The sequence below is a fragment of the Lycium barbarum genome, chromosome 1 (assembly GCF_019175385.1).
Source record: "Lycium barbarum isolate Lr01 chromosome 1, ASM1917538v2, whole genome shotgun sequence".
Classification (NCBI taxonomy): Eukaryota; Viridiplantae; Streptophyta; class Magnoliopsida; order Solanales; family Solanaceae; genus Lycium; species Lycium barbarum.
In genome coordinates this window covers 154,771,674-154,790,996 of record NC_083337.1, presented here as the reverse complement: position 1 = coordinate 154,790,996, position 19,323 = coordinate 154,771,674, and the positions used below count along the sequence as shown (strand labels likewise).

The 19,323-nt window shown below is 34.9% G+C and overlaps 2 protein-coding genes and 2 non-coding genes across 7 annotated transcripts; 2 read left to right on the top strand and 2 right to left on the bottom strand.

The window, feature by feature from the left end:
* Positions 1-715: 715 nt before the first annotated feature.
* Positions 716-831, top strand: LOC132618447 (U5 spliceosomal RNA). Its single transcript, XR_009574106.1, has one exon. It is a non-coding gene; the product is annotated as a U5 spliceosomal RNA (small nuclear RNA).
* Positions 832-3,706: 2,875 nt separating this feature from the next.
* LOC132620231 (aquaporin TIP2-1-like) lies at positions 3,707-6,030 on the top strand. The gene is made up of 3 exons (XM_060334935.1): positions 3,707-3,948; positions 4,649-4,899; positions 5,470-6,030. The coding sequence occupies exons 1-3, from the start codon at positions 3,822-3,824 to the stop codon at positions 5,836-5,838; spliced, it is 747 nt and encodes a 248-aa protein (XP_060190918.1). The 5' UTR covers positions 3,707-3,821; the 3' UTR covers positions 5,839-6,030.
* Positions 6,031-7,129: 1,099 nt separating this feature from the next.
* On the bottom strand, positions 7,130-7,203 carry TRNAN-GUU (transfer RNA asparagine (anticodon GUU)). Its single transcript has one exon. It is a non-coding gene; the product is annotated as a tRNA-Asn (tRNA).
* A 4,581-nt stretch (positions 7,204-11,784) lies between these two features.
* Positions 11,785-18,224, bottom strand: LOC132645876 (uncharacterized). Of its 4 annotated transcripts, XM_060363141.1 has the most exons (15): positions 18,008-18,220; positions 17,467-17,794; positions 16,301-16,721; positions 16,015-16,106; positions 15,545-15,703; positions 15,065-15,401; positions 14,224-14,342; positions 14,059-14,131; positions 13,775-13,995; positions 13,634-13,690; positions 13,397-13,553; positions 13,029-13,151; positions 12,778-12,948; positions 12,351-12,410; positions 11,785-12,275 (listed from the first exon to the last, which is right to left on the bottom strand). In XM_060363141.1, exons 3-15 carry the CDS (start codon positions 16,502-16,504, stop codon positions 12,156-12,158), a joined length of 1,893 nt encoding a protein of 630 aa, XP_060219124.1. In that variant the 5' UTR covers positions 16,505-16,721; positions 17,467-17,794; positions 18,008-18,220; the 3' UTR covers positions 11,785-12,155. The 4 variants fall into 4 exon arrangements, 3 of the variants coding, with proteins under 3 accessions (XP_060219124.1, XP_060219115.1, XP_060219106.1); XM_060363132.1 differs by lacking the exon at positions 17,467-17,794 and having other exon boundaries at positions 13,397-13,509; positions 13,634-13,686; positions 18,008-18,222; XM_060363123.1 differs by lacking the exon at positions 17,467-17,794 and having other exon boundaries at positions 18,008-18,221.
* Between the last annotated feature and the right edge of the window lie 1,099 nt (positions 18,225-19,323).

Here is a 19,323-nt window from a genome sequence, read left to right as displayed (position 1 = left end):
CTTGTATGCATTTGTAGCATTGGAACCTTGTATTAGAGGATGGGAGTATTGTATGCCTATAGTAGTTGTTGACGGCACCCATCTAAAATCAACTTACGAAAGAACTATGCTAATAGCAAGCACACTAGATCCAGGAGGTTTGTAATATTTTTTTTAATTTTATGCTTAAATTTCAATTATAAATGACCGTATTAATTGCATATAATTTTTATACAAAAACAGGTAGTATACTGCCACTAGCATATGCAATAGTTGATTCGGAGAATGATGCATCTTGGACATGGTTCTTTGAGAGATTTAGGATAGCTTTTGGTGAAAGGGAGAATATGTGCATTGTATCAGATGGACATGATAGTATATGGAAAGCTTCTGCATTAGTATATCCCGGGCTGACTCATTATGCATATATTTAGCATTTGTGGAATAATTTACTTAAGAAATGCATGGGAAATAAAGAACAGGTCAGGAGACTATACTTTGCATTAGCTAACGCATACAAGCCCATACAAGAACGTGCGCAGCTCATGTTAGCGGCCCAAAAATACAAGCCCAATATCTTCATCATGTGGGAAAGAGCACAAAGCCCATACTAGCAGAGCCCATAGTGATAGCCACTGCAGAAACTAGAAAAACATCCCACATCAAGAAGTTAGTGAAGAAGCGAGCGTATGAAACTTGTATATAAGGAGCTCAAGCACATCAACACAAATCACGCAGCCACGCAATGAGCACATAGCGAATTATTCTTTCGCCTTTTACTAAAGAATACCGTGTGCTCGTTGCATATAGTGGCATACGCCTATTTTTTAAGGGATTTCTTTAATGAAAACCCTAAAAATACTAGTCTCAAATTTTCATCATTTGCCTAGTTAATTAATGTCATTTTGTCCAAAATTATTATGCTAACAAAATTAGTTGAACCTTCACAAGATAAATAGTATGAAAAACAATTAAAGAAAATCCCTTCATGAGAATACCATAGCTTCTTCATGTCGCTTTTTCTTTTCAGTTTTGAACAGTGCCATCTACGAAAACAATCAGAAAATTAAGTTCTGCCAAGATATATGCTTGGATTGACCACGGTAGAGAAGTCAATTTTATGCTAAAAATCAGTCTTGTATATTGTTTCTTTTAATTTTCGTCAATTCTAATATATTTTCTATAAACTATGGACTCTTTATTGTATCAGTACTATCATCATATAGTCATTGTTTAGTTCTTATCAATGGAGATTAACTCTTTAAACTTCAATGGCAAATTATTGACACAGCCAATCTTCAAGTTTTAAGTTTAAACTTTATTTATTCCAAAATAACGTATCAAGGTTCTAAAAGTAATTTCACTTATTTGTACTACTTTGGATAGAAAAAAATTAAGAAATGAATTTACAGATGTTGTAAGGAAAATGATGGATTGGGCTCCTCTCCATTTCCCTTTTCTCCATTTTCCCCAAGTTCTATTTTGGATTTGAAACATATGGAATGAGTTATAATTAATGGCTAAGATTTAATTGGGTAAAACAAGACCCTAACCATGATTTATATAATTAATAACTTATTCATAGATATATTAAAATATTTTCTCTCTCTTCCTATTTTACTTTTCCTACACAGTAAAATATCTTTTCTTTACCTGATTAATTTTCCACTTAATTTTTTTTCCCTACTTAGAAATAGACCCCATTATTCAATTGGTGATATTTTCCATTTTTTTCAATTATGATGCTTAGTAATTCACATAATATAGACCCCATTATTCAATTGACAATTGTATATTTCTGAAAGAGTTGTCTATATTTTGTAAAATATCACCATTAAAGAGTTGTCGTAATTGAAAAAAAAATAGAATATTAAAATAGGAAGAGAGAGAAAATATTTTTAATATATTTATGGATAAGTTATTAATTATGTAAATCATGGTTAGAGCCTTATTTTAGTCAATTAAGTCTTAGCCATTAATTCTAACCCATGCCGTGTGTCTCTAATCGAAGGTAGAATTTGGGGAAAATGAAAAGAAGGGAAATGGAGAGGAGCCCAATCCGAAAATGATATACTAAAGAAAGGCAAAAGTACAGAAATAAATGGTTTGCAGAGAATATACAGATCTTAAATAGAGGGGAAATGAATTTAAAAGAAGACAAACACCAAACATCACTGGAGCAAGCTCTCTCAAGATTCATTATCTATCCAACACAATGGCAACCCTTTCATCACGTTATTAACCCTTTAATTTAAATTATCTATGCTAGCAGTGTAAAAGTGTTAGAAAAATTGTATACGTATCTCAAAAGGAAAAAATTTAGAGGTGAACCTGAAGTTTATGGACTCTACAACGATCTCAAGTTAATATACAATAATAAATGAGTTCACGTGAACCTAATACATAGGCTAGCTCCGCCTCTGAAGAGTACCTAATTACTGGTTAAAGTCAGTGTTTTTAAATGAATTTATAAAAAAATTATCCTTTATTGGGCTCGTAAGTCGTAATATAACTATAGTAAAGGAATTACGCGCCTGAGAAATTGGCCTTAAGGCAAAACTGATGAACTTGCCAACCCCAACCACCAACTATTTGTATATTTTGGAGCTTACTGGCAAATGTCCAAAATAATCCTCTTGGAATCTAATTAATCACATAACCATATAATTGAGTTGTTAAGCTCTTTGATATATTATTTTTGTTATACTTTTAGCTGCTACACAGTTATATTTTATACTAATAATATTCATTAGTATACTAGAATAGTTACTGTTATCAATTTTTATCATATAGATTAAGATAAAATAATCTAAATACTTTTTAGTACTCCCTCTGTCCCAATATATATGACACACATTCATTTTCAGTCAGTCCCAAAAAGAATAACACATTTTCTTATTTGACAACAATTTAACTTTAAACTTTACCGTTTATGCACGAGATGATTTATAACCACAAAAAATATCTTTGGCTTGTTTTAGACCACAACATTCAACAATCTTTCTTTATTTCTTAAATTTTATGCCCAGTCAAACTACATCAGAAAAATTGGGACGGAGGGAGGAATTAATATTATGACTCTACTTCAATTTTTATCCACACATTTTAAGAACTCCAGCAAATTCCATCACAATTCACAAGCCCGATTTTCCATTTTCATGGTTGGTCGGTGAATCTTGTAGATCAAAACCCATTGGTCATGCATCCATATACGTATCACCAACTCTTTTGTTAAGCGTTATATTCTTCACAAGGGACCCCTTATCCACCACTCAAAATGTCTTAATTAACGATCGGTTCACATGGATGATCATTAATTATTTGATCATGTGAGCTTCCAGACATTTCCATAAACAGACATGTTAGTGACAGCTAAGTTTGTAATGAAACATCTGATTGGATATATATATATACATATCCATTCCACTTATATAACAAAAAAAAATGCTCGTACCAATCTTATGGTATACTCAGAGGAGCCATGATTTGAAGCTTGTGGGTTCGGGATTCTAATTCGTTTAAGTTACTGAGTTCTAACGTAAAAATTTATACATATTCAATAAATTTTTCAAGACAAATGCAAAGTTTCAATTGAAATTATTGGATTCGGCCGAACCCGCAAATAGGCTCCGCCCCTTGGTATACTATAGTGAAAAACTCATGAAGTGCATTAATTGACACGATATTTTATTCTTATATTTGTAGTATAAATACGTGACAAACTAAGGACTCTTCGGGTCATCCAAAAGCAATATTCTGCTCTCTGTCTATTGTAATTTGCTCTTCTCGAAGAGTTCCCTCATAAGCTTCTTAATTTGAACAAATTATAATTTTCTCTAAAAATGCCTTGCATAGCTTTTGGACGCTTTGATGATTCATTCAGTTCCGGATCTATTAAGGCTTATGTAGCTGAATTTATCTCCACCTTGCTTTTCGTTTTCGCTGGAGTTGGTTCTGCCGTTGCTTACAGTTAGTAACCTTTTTTTTTTTTTAAGTATTTAATTTAGTTACTTATTAATGAACTCTAATGGAGTAACTTTGTTTATGTTGAAGTATCTTTTGCAAATAGCTTTAGTAGTACGTAAAGTTCCTTACGTAACACCCACTTTTAAGTGAAAATGATAACATGCATAGATTAATTAACGTATGAATTAATTTTACAGCCATAAATTATAGACAGAGACCGATCTATGATTTGAATTTTATGGGTTCAAATTCGTAATTCTATCACTGCCATTAAATTTACCTGGTTTGGAATTTTATGTGTACAGATTTAGTACTAGATTTTTTTACCACATATACATAGCCTAAGCCAAAATCAATGGGTTTAGATGAGCTCATATCTAGTCAGTTGGATACGCCAATTTATAGATAATAGAGAATCGAGGGCGGTAAGCAATATTCTGTAATCATTCCAAGTTTTCTAGGCTGTCCATTCTCTTTGTATGAAAAGTAAGTGTCTTAGGTAAAGCCGTCCATTACTATATCCGTAAGCCTTCCATGTATTGCATTCGTTCGTCTAGATAATATTATGTGACAAGCATATAGAGTTTTGATCCCTGCAAATTATGATAAGTAACATGTTACGACAGGTAAAACAACGTACACTAGTTACTTCTGCATTTTAAGTTCGATGGTTATTCCAAATTAACATTGTGTTGAAATGCAGACAAGTTGACAGCAGGTGCTGCTCTTGATCCTGCCGGGCTAGTAGCAGTTGCGGTTTGCCATGGATTTGCTCTCTTCGTAGCTGTTTCTATTGGCGCTAACATCTCCGGCGGTCATGTGAACCCTGCTGTTACTTTTGGTTTAGCTCTTGGTGGCCAAATCACAGTTCTTACGGGCCTGTTCTACTGGATTGCTCAACTTTTGGGCTCCATTGTTGCTTGCTACCTTCTCAAATTTGTCACTGGAGGATTGGTAAGTTAACTAATTCTAGTTCTCAAATTATAGACTTGCATTCGAAAAGATCCTTGTTATTAGTTTATGTTAGAATATGATATTTATGGTTAAAACAACAATCAATTTTAAGTTATCTTGATTATGGATAGGCACATGATATTTGACTTTCTAAGAAAAAGATCATGTTAGTACGTTTATTTTGATTTGATGCTTTTCTAAGAGTATTTTAGCCTAATCATTGATTTATATGCCAGTATAAGATACACACACACTATCTTTTTTCTTTTATTTTGTATGATTATGGCATGTGATAAGGTTAAATATAATGGAGAAATAATCGGCCATGATGATTCATATAGTTGACCTTTGGGACTGAACGATATACAGTTGTTGAACATGAACTGTATTAAGCCCAATAAAAAACATGGCTGTGATAGGAATGATCAACGTAAAAGTAATCAAACTATGACAGACCCTCCCAAATAGCCAGCAGAATAAATACAAGAAAATCAACTCTAAACTAATTTAACATTGAATCATAATTGATCGATTGATTTTATATCTAATTATTTTTCTTCTCTCTCTCAGGTTGTTCCAATTCACGGTGTGGCAGCTGGTGTAGGAGCTGCTGAAGGAGTTGTGATGGAAATTATTATCACATTTGCATTGGTGTACACAGTGTATGCTACAGCAGCTGACCCCAAGAAGGGCGCATTGGGTACAATTGCACCCATTGCCATTGGTTTCATTGTTGGTGCCAACATCTTGGCTGCAGGCCCATTCTCTGGCGGTTCAATGAACCCAGCCCGATCTTTTGGGCCCGCAGTAGCCAGTGGCAACTTTGCTGGCAACTGGATTTACTGGGTTGGACCACTCACGGGTGGTGGCTTGGCTGGTCTAATCTACAGCAATGTGTTCATGAACGACGACCATGTCCCTCTCTCGAGCGATTTCTAAGAAATTGTTTGAATTTGATCGTGTTCAGTACCTCATTGGCTTTTTGTAATAAAAGGAAGAAAAGCAACATTTTGCTGTTTTTCTTTCTTTTTTCCTGGTTTAACATTTTGTCATGTTTTCTTGCTTAATTTCTAGCTTTTGTTGTGCATATTTGGATTCAACTTTAATGAAATATTCGAAATGGTGCACGAATTTGATGATATTGTTGTGCATTCATTGATCATATATTGTGCCATTCATTGATCATATTGGTGTGCAATTTAAAATTTGAAATATCGTGGACAGTGTCCCTGCTTGATTGATTCACGTACATTTGGCAATGAAAGCAACCGCTATTATCAAGCCAACGAGCAATTGGTATGCATTTTAAAAGGTCGATGCTCATAATTTTGTCATGAAAGGGTATCTAATACTAGTACTCAATGGTCCCTGTTCAATTTATGTCACGAAGTTTCAATAGACATAAAGTTTAAGGGCCTGTTTGGCCATAAATACCAAAAACTTTTTCACCTTTTTTGGAGTTGGAGTTGTGTTTGGCTATAGTTTTTGACGTTGTAATTTTTGGTGAAATGTAGGGTAAAAAAGTGAAAAAAGTTGAAAATTTTTGAAAAATAAGTTTTTCTTGTTTTTAGTATTCCGGAATACAACTCCGGAAAAAAGTGAATAATTTTTATGGTCAAACGCTAAAAGTAAAAAAAGTGAAAAAAAATTCCGGAAAAAAGTGAATAATTTTTATGGTCAAACGCCCACTAAGAAATAAAGAAAGATTTTTGAAACTTATTATCATGAAATAATTCCCAATTTTAAAAAGTTTTTTTTTTTTTTTTTAACGAACTAAAAAAGAAAATGTTATCATAAAAGGTGGAACAGAGGAGTATTATTTGTCAATAATTGTTGATGTTTGGCTTAATGATTGATCACCTTGTGTCCTTGCCATATATACACTTCCTAGATCCGTTTGTAATGTGTTGAATTATACCTAATGCTAGACAGCTAGAGGTGCCGTTGACTATAATAGAAGGGACTATCATTATTGAAGCTGATCAAGTTATTTGGTACCATAATCTTTTGATCTTTATTTACAATTGGTAAATTCAACTCAACGTTTTATATGCAATCAGCCTACTAAATTTACACAGACATGCTAGCAAACAAATTACTTTTTTCAATTAGGAACTTCTAATGAAGCTACCAAACATCGTACAAGATCAGTTGGTAAGAACTTTGCAGTTGCAGGCAAACCACTGGCCAAAAAAAAAAAGTTAAAAAAACGAAAAAGAGTGACCTTCAACGCTAGAAGAAGGGGTTGAACCTTCGACGTTGTGGTTAACAGCCACACGCTCTAACCAACTGAGCTACTCCAGCTGATCGCTGTACACATCTATTTTATTAATATTTGAAAATTTTAAACATTAGCAATTTTTTAGAATCTACTGTGAGTTGAATAAAATATTCTCTTCTTCCAACCAAACAATGGAATATAAAGATAATAGAAGTAATTGTTTTAGTTCCCTCTCTTTTTTTTCTCTGCTTTTTGAAACGTCTAGGTAATCCTTTTCACATTTAAGTTGACCATTTCTGCACTTACAACTATGCTATCTAGAGAAAAAAACTTAAAGAGTACCTAAGTAGGCGTTTGGCCATAGAAACTATAAAAAAAAAATCACTTTTTTTGGAATTGTTGAAGTTGAAGTTGTGGTTGGCCATAATTTTTGAAAATAATATTTGGTTGTTGAAATATACTTTTTCTAAAAAATATGAAATATGATTTATACCCCCCCCCCCCCCCCCCCCCCAAAAAAAATTTCTAAAAACTAGAGAAACCACCCAAATCAATTAATAAACATCACCAGTGCGAGAAATATAGAAACTATACTCGAGATCAGCTTATGGAGTGCTCAAAAGTGATGATTTCTTTCCATCAAAAGGCTTTTTAGCACATGATGTTGAATGTTGTTGGAGTGGAGAACAACTGAGCAACATAAGTTGCCTCTGACCAATGAAAAAAATTGTATGAACTTTTAGGGTAAAAATTGAACTACATAAAAACTTTTAGGGTAAAAATTGAAAATAGAAAAACAAAAGTAACAGTCCAAAACAGAAAATAGAAAAAGTGAAAAACTAGATTTTGGTTGTTTTTCCAATTCCAGAATTTTTATGGCAAACACCATAAAGTGAAAAAAGTGAAAAAAAAATCCCGAAAAAAGTGCATAATTATCATGGCCAAACGGGTCGTAAGTATATTCTTTCAGTATCCCACGTCAACTTATATTTGAAAAGCATTCACCGGTTTCTCAGTAAAAGAAAATACTACTCAGTGGTCGTAAGTAGAGGTGGCAAAATTAGCCCAAACCAATTTGACCTGCCCAACCCGCGCAAGCTTTAATGGGTTTGGGCTAGAGTGATTTTGAAGATGGGCTGATTTGGGCTCAAGTTGACCCATCACAAATCATCAGCCCAAACTGACCCATCGATTGTCCTCCGTTCAGAAGTGTAAAAGCTACAAAATATAATTAATTTTTTCATTTTCTTATTTAAATTTTTATGATATTTTTATTTTAAAATTTTTAATAATTTTTTTATTTTAAATTTGTATAAAAAAATTTATTTGAATTTTTTAACAATATTTTATTTTTAGTTTCTCAAAATGTTTGAAAAGTGGGATAAATTGGGTTGGTTGGGTTATGGCTCATCATTTAGCCAATCTTGACCCAACCCATCTTAGCCCAAACAAGCTTGGGTCATTTGCACGATTATCCTTCATGTCACGACCCAAGCCGATGAGTCGTGACGAGTGCCCGACCATTACTGACCAAGCACCCCTAATCTCGTACTTGCATCTCACCGAGCAACCTGGTGGCCCATAAATAACTTACAACTGAGCTATACCATCTCTTGTAAGATTAATACCATAGACTCTGCATCGAAAACTCACAACCAATGCATATATATAAACATACGTGCTAAGGATAACAGTGCAAGCTGACTAGGCCGCTACGTATGTTGTTCAACAAAAATAAGAGCTGACAAGGCTACATAACATCCCAACTACATACAACTGTCTACAAACTTCTATGGAGTGCCCGACCATTACTGACCAAGCACCCCTAATCTCATACTTTCATCTCACCGAGCAACCTGATGGCCTATAAATAACTTATAACTGAGCTATACCATCTCTTGTAAGATTAATACCATAGACTTTGCATCGAAAACTCAACACCAACGCATATATATAAACATACGTGCTAAGGATAACAGTGCAAGCCGACTAGGCCGTTACGTATGCTGTTCAACAAAAATAAGAGCTGACAAGGCTACATAACATCCCAACTACATACAACTGTCTATAGACCTCTATGGAGTACGAGTTGTAGAAAGGATAGGACAAGGCCCTGTTATACCCATATATACATGTCAAAATGGCATAACAAAAGGGATTGCAGCTCCGAGCCAAGTGGAGCGCACGGTCTGTAGTTGAGCGGAAGGCCTACTGAGCTGGATCGCCTGTCTGGCTACCTGAACCTGCAAGCATGAACGCAGCGCCCCCCGGCAAAAGGGACGTCAGTACGAAACAATGTACTGAGTATGTAAGGCAAAGGATAACTGAAACTGAACTGAAAACAATACAATCTGGAGGCTAAAGAATGCCCTGAATATCTCACCTGACCTGTCTCATATGAAATGCAATATAATGCTATTATATGTCTCATTGACCCGTCGGTCAGGCAATCTGTCTCACTGACCTGTAGGCCAGGTAATCTGTCTCACTGACCAAGTGGCCATGCTAAAGAAAATTTCTCACTGACCAAGTGACCAGGCTAAAGAAAAATATATATGTACATCATGCATATGCTGAAAAACACTAATACTGTAACATGTCTCTTCTGTCTCTCTATAAACTCAAGGACATAGGGAGGGGATATGGCCCCTCAGAAAGAACAACATAACACTCGGAAACTATGTGACAATATGACAAGCTCTACTTTGACAAATCTCTAGTCATAAGGTTCTTTACGCTCCTACCATATATGGAATCATGCCAAGAAAAAAAGGAACGGCCTTATCATACCTGGAAGTTCACTTCTCGACTTTCCAATCTACTTCTGGTCTCGCAATCTACATAAAAAACCATTCATACTATTGTTAGGCTTATTGTCGTATGCTTATCTTAAGACTTCAAATTAAACCTTTTGAATCTGCCGAAATTCGGGCAGCATCTCCCCTATATCTTCTACTCCCTCCAATATTCAAAACAACTCCCAAAGCACAATAAAACATCAACAATTCCATAATCAAAAGATTACATCCAAACTATACTCATTTTAATCCTAAAACTTCTTTTCATAATCAATCTATAACAACAACTTCACACAACCCCTTATATACTCGTATACGACAATTCCTTAACATCATTATTATCCCTCATAACAAGATTATGCTCAAAACATACTAATAATTATAACTCAAGCTAATTCACAACTCAAAATATCATCAAATGCATATTTGAACTTTTCCTCCAATTTTCTTCTCCTCAAATCTTAACATAATTACCAAACAAACTCATAAACATGAAATTAAGATGAAATCTTACCTCAAAATTCAAGAACACTTCAATTCCATGGTTACTCCGCCTTAAAAATACTCACCCAAACATCTTCAAGAAGAGGAGACAAGTGTAGACCTCACTTGGAACCCTTAACCACTTTAATCTTCACTTTGATCCTAGGTTTGGGCTTGGAAATATGTTTGGAGAGGTTTCTAGGACTTCCTATGACTTGGGGCTATGTTAAAAATGAATTAAAAATGACCAAAATTGTCATATAGACTTGTAGGAATATGTGTGCATGTTGTGGAAGTTGGAGGAATGTTCTACAGGATTTGGGATATGTTTAGGGGGGTTTGGATATTGGGTGAATGTTGTGGGAGGTTCTAGAGAGGTGTGGAGATGAGAAATGGTGAAAAATTAAGTGATTTAGGTGACTTAAGAGGGTATATATAGTACTCCAAATCGGGTTGGGCTGATGGGCCGAAATTGGTGGGCCTTTTAAGTAATTTCTAAAATTTCTGCGTAGGTTCGCAGGCTTCTGACAGTCTGTTTTAAAATGCCCGTAACTCCCTACTTCAATGTCGTATTGACGAACGGTTTGTTGCGTAGGAAACTACACTCGACGAACTTCATTTTAGGCTTTTGAAACACCTCAAAACTCGTGATATCCAAGGAGATATACTTCTCTGAAGTTGACCCAAAATTTCTGTCCAAAATTCTGCCAAATTTTTCCCAAATTTTTGACAAACTTATTTTCTTCTATTTGTTTGATCCCAGAACCTTTAGACACTTGCTTAACACTTGTTAAGAGTATTTCTTAACCTTATAAGGGTTCCATGACCTCTCCGAGCTTACGTTAGTTTACTCACGACGCACACGACGTGAAAATTTTCGAGGTGTAACACTTCAAAGGCATTGGTCTTTAATTTTTGCCCTTCGCCTAATACCATGAGGTCTGGGATTCGAACCCCAGCTCAGTCAAAAAAAAAAATAGCAAAGCAGAATTTCGTAGCAAAGTTAGGCCTATTCGGGCCAAGGTTAGGCCTCAGGTAGAGTTGAGGCAGAGTTTTGCATTTAAAACTCTACCTTTGTGAAATTCCTTCTTTTTTTTTTTTTTTTTTTTACTAAGCTAAGATTCGAACCAGAACCTCAGGGTATTAGGCGAAAGGCAAAAATTAAAGACCAGTGCCTTTGAAGGGCAATCCACACCAAAAAATGAACAAGCTTTGGGCAGAGTTAGGCATTGACCCATCTATTGGTTCAGTCCATCTTGATCCGTCCAACTTCAACCCAAACGACCCATTTGCCACCCCTAGTCGTAAGTATGCACTGTGCATTGACCTCCTTGTGGTTTGCCGACTTCTATAGGAATTTCGAAAATGAAAGTTATCTCCAACTAAAAAAGAAATAATTGTAACGATTATAAATTTAGAACTTAGGGAGTTGTTAGCAGCCACACACTCTCACTAAATAAGTTCCTCGAAACTCGAAAGCTTTGTCTTAAACCATGGACAATATTAACAATAGTCAGATTATGCCTAAGCAAATACACTCGATCAAAATCTAAGTTGCTTTCTCTAAAACTAAAACTAAACTTAGCAGCATCTTTGTGTACAGGTGTTCTTGAACGAGTGTTGTTTCTATTTCCTCTAATAGACAGTTTCTTGCATCGGCTATAATAAGGTGTATGTGCAACTTCTCTTGCCACTTTACAGAAGTTAAGCTGAACCAACACCATGATAATGAAGTTGCTTTCCACAGCTTGCATTCACTCTACAACTTTAGAAGAAGGGTTCTCAATGCTGCTCCGAGCTTGGACTTCCTTCTTCTTCGTTCTCTTTAATTGTTTTATTAGACCAAGTCTTTCAGAAGAATACGGAGAAGGAATCTGGGCCACAGAGAAAAAATATAAGCAAATAACGGCACGGAATATTGTATCAAATGATAGATTACAGTTAATTACCAAACTTGGGATATATTTCTTGATTGCGGCTAGCATTGCTGCATGACCCACGGCAGAAACCTGATAAATTTAACAAAGTGAATCTTTGAGAAGCTCTTTTCTTTGTGAGAACAATAGGGAAGAACTATTTTTCACATTGACATCCTGAAATTAGATAAAAGCTATTCATGGTGAAAGTCTATTGTGCAACACCTATAAGAATCAATCCCCGTTTTCCAGATCATTTCATTTTCAAAGAGACTTTATCATGCTTACTTTGTAGTCCTTTAAACCTTGTCATATCATCTCTGACTTCTTTTTGAGTTCTATAGGCCTACCATTTCTATCATAGAGCATGAAGTTGACCAGAAGACCAGTTCATTCAACAGAAAATATAAGCATTGAGCAGAAGGGACGAATATCCATGTTTCATATAGTTGATCCTTACAGGGATTAGCATTAAGATGGTTATGGGAACAAGGGTAGCAATATCACCCAGCGTTCTCTTCATTTTCTTTCTCTCCCTTTTTGTGAGTCGACGGCCTTTCAATTGCTTTATAAGTAGCCCTAAAGCATCCGATACGTCTGTAAAGAGCAATTCAGTACCCATCCAGATATCCTATAGCATAATGCAATACAAAAATTAACTACTATAGACATAATCTTTTGATTTGATTGAACAACTGGATAATAACTTACAGCACTTGCAGATAACAGCTTGGTTGTAGATTTTCTGAGTAAATTTTCATGCAGTGGTTTGGGTGCAATTGAGCAATCCAACTCCACCAGCGTCACAGAGTCCATCACAGCAGAGCTGGTGGCCTGCCATTTGATAAAAGAAATTAAAAGTCTATGAAGGGCTTCAGAAACTAATTGCTAAGCCAAAAGGTTGTGCACAAATATTAGATGACTATTGATGAATAAAATAAGAACTGTCCACAATGCGTAAAGCAACGTTTTCTCGTGGGACACAAAATTTAGTAATCCAGACTTTCTTTTTTTTTTGGCCAAAAAAAAGATAACGAACTTAGTAAAGCAGTCCCTTTTATAAAATCTAGTACTTGTACCTGATTCAATCTAGATCCAGAATGATGCTTTTCCTTTTTTATCAAGTCAGTTGGCCTCTCTTTTGCTTCCCATAGGATGGATGAACCCATTCCACCTTTACTAATCAAAGATGCTGCTGGATCAGAGGCACTTCTATCAGCAAATTTTTGCACTTCTCTGTTCGAGAGAGATAGGCAACTCATTATTGGAATGTGAAGCAACAGAAGATTAAATCTTGTCCATTAAATCCAACATACCCTGTTCTATCATAGGCTGCCCAGTAGTCCTCCAGACATACAGACAGCAGACTCTGACTAAAGAGAATGACAGAAATCAGCTAAAAAGTGAGCTACATTTATGCCGGAGACTTTCAGTACATTCTCAGAATGATTTGATACCTCTGAAGCAAGAAGTCCAGTAATTTTGCATCTAATGGCTGCTGCGCGGAATTGCTATAGTGGGCGAATCCAGCTATAATATCGTAGCATACAGTTAAAACAGTGTACAAAATTATTTCTTTCTCCGCTTGGATTGGTTGTTGTTTGGATCTTCTTTTGACACAAAATTTGCTAGCAGCTGCAGCATAAAAGTCGAGCCACCCAATTTCATTGACTACTACCTGCGAGAGTTGTTAATTAATGTTTATTTCTTTCACCTTTTCCAAGTTATTTTAAATGCTAACCTCCATGAAGAGCTGATATTCAGAGAGAGTGGAGAATTCTGGATGCATAAGAAGGCTACCGCATTCTAAGTAACTGCAAGGAGAAAGCATAAAATTGCCCAACATCAATCAAATGTACAAGCCACACTGACTAGAGTAAGGAAAGTAGGCTCTCTCTTTAAATACCTCAGAAAATCTTTAGTTTGCTCATCAAGATCCTTTACACCCATTTCCGAGAGGAACAATCTCGTCTCTCTTCCCAAATATGCAAAAAGCCCCAGGGTAGCTAAACTATTTTCTTGAACCTGTCAGATCTCGAAACTACAATCAGTTCAATATATAACCTTTTCTGTCAAAATCACAATTAACTGATGCATCCAAATTATAGAAGAACCATCATTTTCTTTTTAGGCAGGGCAAGCTTTCAGTCTGCTGACTAACTATTTCGTAATTATTGTTATTGTCAATCTTTTTTTTTTTATAACTGTGGTTTCGGAGCTAGCTTGTGCGCAACTTGACTAATTCCATGGGTTACCTGATACCTCCCACCAACACAAGTACTTCTAACTCTATACACCAAGGATTGGACAGATGGGAAGAATCACCTAGTGTTTTTGTCTCCGCTCGGATTTGAATCTAAGACCTCATGATTCTCAACCCACTTCATTGACCACTAGGTCACACCTTTCGGTGCTCAGTGTTATAGTCAATCTTTTTATAGAACTTATTGAAATAGGAAGAAAAAGGTATTTATCAACTCTAGATCAGTTCACTTACCCGGAAAAAAAAAATCCATTCAAAATCAGTTCCAAGATGGAGTTTCTTTAACATTAAAGATTAATGTAACCTTCTTTCTCTGAATTCAAGACCTAAACATAGTTCAATGACAGTAACGGCGAGATATCATAAATTTGTAGGTACTTCGCAGGTCTTGTCAGTTGTCAAGCATAAAAAAAAAAAAAAAAAAAAGAGAGAGAGAGATCAGTCACATAATTAATTAACTACAATGCAATTCGTAAGAGCTAACCTTGTCGTGAAAAGTATGCTTGTCTGCAATCACGTTCTCTCTGTGGAATGCATTACTGAGTTTACTTTGTACCAATCCTATCCAAAATTCTACATCTTCAATACTGTTACTTGGCAGAACCTTTCTACCAAAATGGAACAAGAAGTCTTCTTCGAATCCAGCCTCAGTTGCTAAGTAGTGCAATTTATCAACTGAAACAAGTCTCTGTGACAAGTTCATGAGCTCTACTAGTGCATCTTCAACTGAAGCTGAAAATAAAGGACAAGAAACTCGTCCAGGACCTAATTTCTGCACTGCAGTGCAACAGCTTATAGCCAAGATATTTCCTGCAACACCACTGAATAATTCTGAATTAGATGTTTTATCAACTGAGATATGAAGAATACATGAACCAATCAGTAGATTAATATTAAACAGCATATGGTTGCATCATGAAGACAGCTATAATAACTTACGAAGCAGTGGTCTTTAAGAACATACCTTCCTGCATAATCCACAGACCATTTCTTGAATAGGGGAATGAACATTCCTGCAATCCGTGGCAGCTCCATTGTTCTAAACCATTGCACCAACTTCGGATTCCTCAAATTCAACTGACTTTCAATGCGCTCACCAAGAAAGTCAGTGATTGGGGATAGGCTGATGTAAAGCAAGAAGAGAAGAACATGAAAATACGAAAAGGGACAAGTTCGCCAAATCGTGACATGCAGTTTCCTTCTCCATATATAGAAGACACACAAACACATAGGAGTTCATGATGAGTTCCATAATGAATATGATCAAAGGAGATCATAAAACTGAGTGACCATACCGCTCTACTACTTTCTTCTTTCTTAACAATTTAATAGACAGAGGCGCACGCTAGTGAGAAATTGATAAGCTTAACAGTTAAACTACATGACAATACATGAATGTCCATTTGTGGAAAGGTTTAAGATAGTCAAACTTACATTTCATGAACAGAAGAAGTGTTGCTGCTGCGTTTGCGAGAAAGAAACACCTCCACTTCTATTGCTGCTTTGAACAAAGCATAAATTGCTACCTGTGCAGCAGCATTTGCTTTTTATTTGTCCGCATAGGTTCCAAAGTTTGCAAACTTGCCAATTATCATAGTTATGAGACAAGTGTTTAAGATGGAAAATCACAACTCATATTAACCTTCACAATTTAAAACTGAACCACAAATGCAGTGTGTCAGAAATTCTATTCACAGAACTGCTGGCTGTACTTCCATACCTGATATGCGATGCTTTTATGCCAGGCATGCACATCCACCCCAACCCATGCACTTGCAAGCTCAGGCCCATTTTTAGCCAATTCAAGCGTCTGCACTGCAACTGAGAAGCTTCTTGCAGATTCATGAAGTACCCACACAAGACAATTGACTCGGCTGAATTCCAGCTCATCCCTGAGTCTATTGGCTATAGAACAGTCCGTCATAATAATGTTTTGATCAGGGTTGCCTGTAGCTGCCACTGATCCTAGTGCTTCTGAAGGAATGCATTTAACTGAAATCTTCTGGGACAATGATCCAGAAAGATATCCTTGCAGAATAATGTATTTTACACAGCCAAAACTCTGCTCTTTCACATATATATTAGATGAATGCAGTTTCCTAGACCCAGACTTCGCTAAGTTCCATGATCGGACAATTTCTCTGCAGAACAAAAGATCCAACAGTGAATTTGATTTAATGTCTGAAATATGAAGAAATCATAGGTTTCAAGGACCTTTTTAATCTACACTTGCATTCTCACAAATTTCCAGACCCTTGCAAAAGCATCTATCTATGATTTAGAGACTTCTGATGGGGCTTAAAATTTAAGAACCCAAACCTAGTAGACTTGCTTGGACCTTCTCTGCAGAGGGTCTTTATAGTTTCCTAACCAAACTCATGTATGGTTAGTGGTTAATTTGATACTGCGATGATTTGCACTCCCCTCAAACACAATTTCAGACAATTAAACTGAGGTGATTAAGTGATAACTTATCGCTGGATGAAGAACAACCATCTAAGAAGCATCAAATCTTGCATTTTTTGTTTTTGTTTTGGATGTATCACCATTTTATGCAGATCTATAACTATTACAAGAATGATGATAGTAAAACCTTTTCCTTCCTTGTTGAGTTGTGCTGATGCACTTCTAAACTATTTCCCATTGCACTTTATCAGTCAATAATACTCCATCCCAAGCTAGTTTGGGTTGACTAGATGAGTTCTCTTATATCCATGCCACTCTATTTGGACTTATTTCAAGTGAATACTAAACAAATTATCTTTCAAGGTAAATTAGGAGTTCTCCTAAAAGTAGATTTTCTCAATAATGTTATACAAGTTTTTAACAAGAATAAAAATACTTTGGAAAAATACCGAACTTAATGAAGTGTAAACAACTAAATACCTATTGGCTGGTACTATATGTCAACATTTGTTTTCACTGTGTCTGTGTTATGTTCTCAAGCGATCTTCTCTCAATGTTTTATCCGTACGTACTTGTCCCCTTTATCAACATGATCATTTTTAATTTGTCCAATCTGGTATGATCACACATCCGTATTTATATGACACTTATCTTGCAGACATATGTATCTTAGAAGCCCAACATTCATTCCCATATAATATTGCTAGTTCGCAATCAGTTCTACAGAACTTGGCATTCACTTTATTAGTAATCCCGCCCGCATGTCGCTCCTCCTCTTCAGCCATATATTTCCGTCTCACAAATGAATCTGAGTTACAACGCAAAACCTTAGGGCTTTGAGCTGATCCTTAACACTAAATCTTTATACTAAGCACATTACGAAATAACGAGACTCAAATCATCGTTGACTCTTATTTTCAACAAATCCACACGATATAACAATGGAATTAGCAATCATACTTGTAAAAACATAAAAAAAAAAAAAAAAAAAAAATAATTAGGGGCAATAGAGAGAACTTACTGATTGTGGAAAGTGGAAGTTTGGAGAGAAAAAAGGGAAGCCATGAAAAAGGATAGGGATGAAAAGCGAATATATATATAAAAGAGATTGAAGCGAAGCCATCGAGGTAGACAGAGAAATGAAGATGGAATTTGATGTGTTAGGTGGGTTTCCGACTTTAATATCCTACGTAAAACCAACTTGGGATTTAGCTCCCACACAGCTATTCCCTTTTTTTTTTGTTGTTTTCTTACCAGGAAAAACGAAGCCACTATTTAAGAATGAGAGTTAATTCCGGTCGATAATTTTTCACATCATTAGACCTCATATTTTTTTAATAATAGACTTATTTAACTCATTTAATCAAATTCATAGTTTATATCTAATCAAATATGACCCTGTTAAAAAGCGAAAAGGAACAAACAAGCATGTAATCTATATGAATTAGAATTAAAAGAGAGATTTTTTTAAAATCTATAGATAAGTATTAAATTAAAATTAAAATATAAAAAAAATATTTAGAGATTTATTTTAATATATTGCTAGGTATTAATATGATTAACATGAAAAGTTGGAATATCTATATCATAACATGAAATAAATTAAGAATATATTATATTTCATATAAGACTAATAATATAATATTTCAAAATAAAAAATAAGAGTTATAATATAATATTTTAAAATAAGAATTATAGTAATAAAAATTCTATACCTTTTGCATGAGAAATAAAAAGACCTCGATGGTATGTAAATGAAAATCCCAAAAATTGCACACTAAATATATAAGAATAGATAGCTAAAAATAAGAGAGAAAACTTTACACTAACTTTATTTTTTAAATATACGATTTAATTAGATGTTTTAAAAGTTAAACCAATACGAATATCATTTTTGTGTTATCTGTGTAATTATATTTTAATGTGGAAAGAACATGTTGTTTAATGTGGAAAAAAATATGCTATTTAAAAAAACTTGAATTTGAATAGAAAGATTAAATTACTTAAACTTTAATTTAAATTGAAAGATAATATATTTGAGTCGAGATTAAAAAGAATTTAGATTTGAAAAAGTGGCTTAATAAAAAGTATGGTTTGATTCTTTTGCCACTTTTTAAACATGTGATATTTAATTGGGTATAAAATATGAATTTGATTAAATGAGTTTGATGAGTTAAATATGTCTATTATAAAAATTAAAAAAAAATAGCACTTCAGTGACATGGCATGCCAACTAGGAGAGAATGAGGCTTTTGAGGTGTTTAAGTACTTTTTGAGGAAAATCGTGATACTTGAGTGACCTTATTGTCCTAAATGAAACAAGAGTGACTTTTGTAG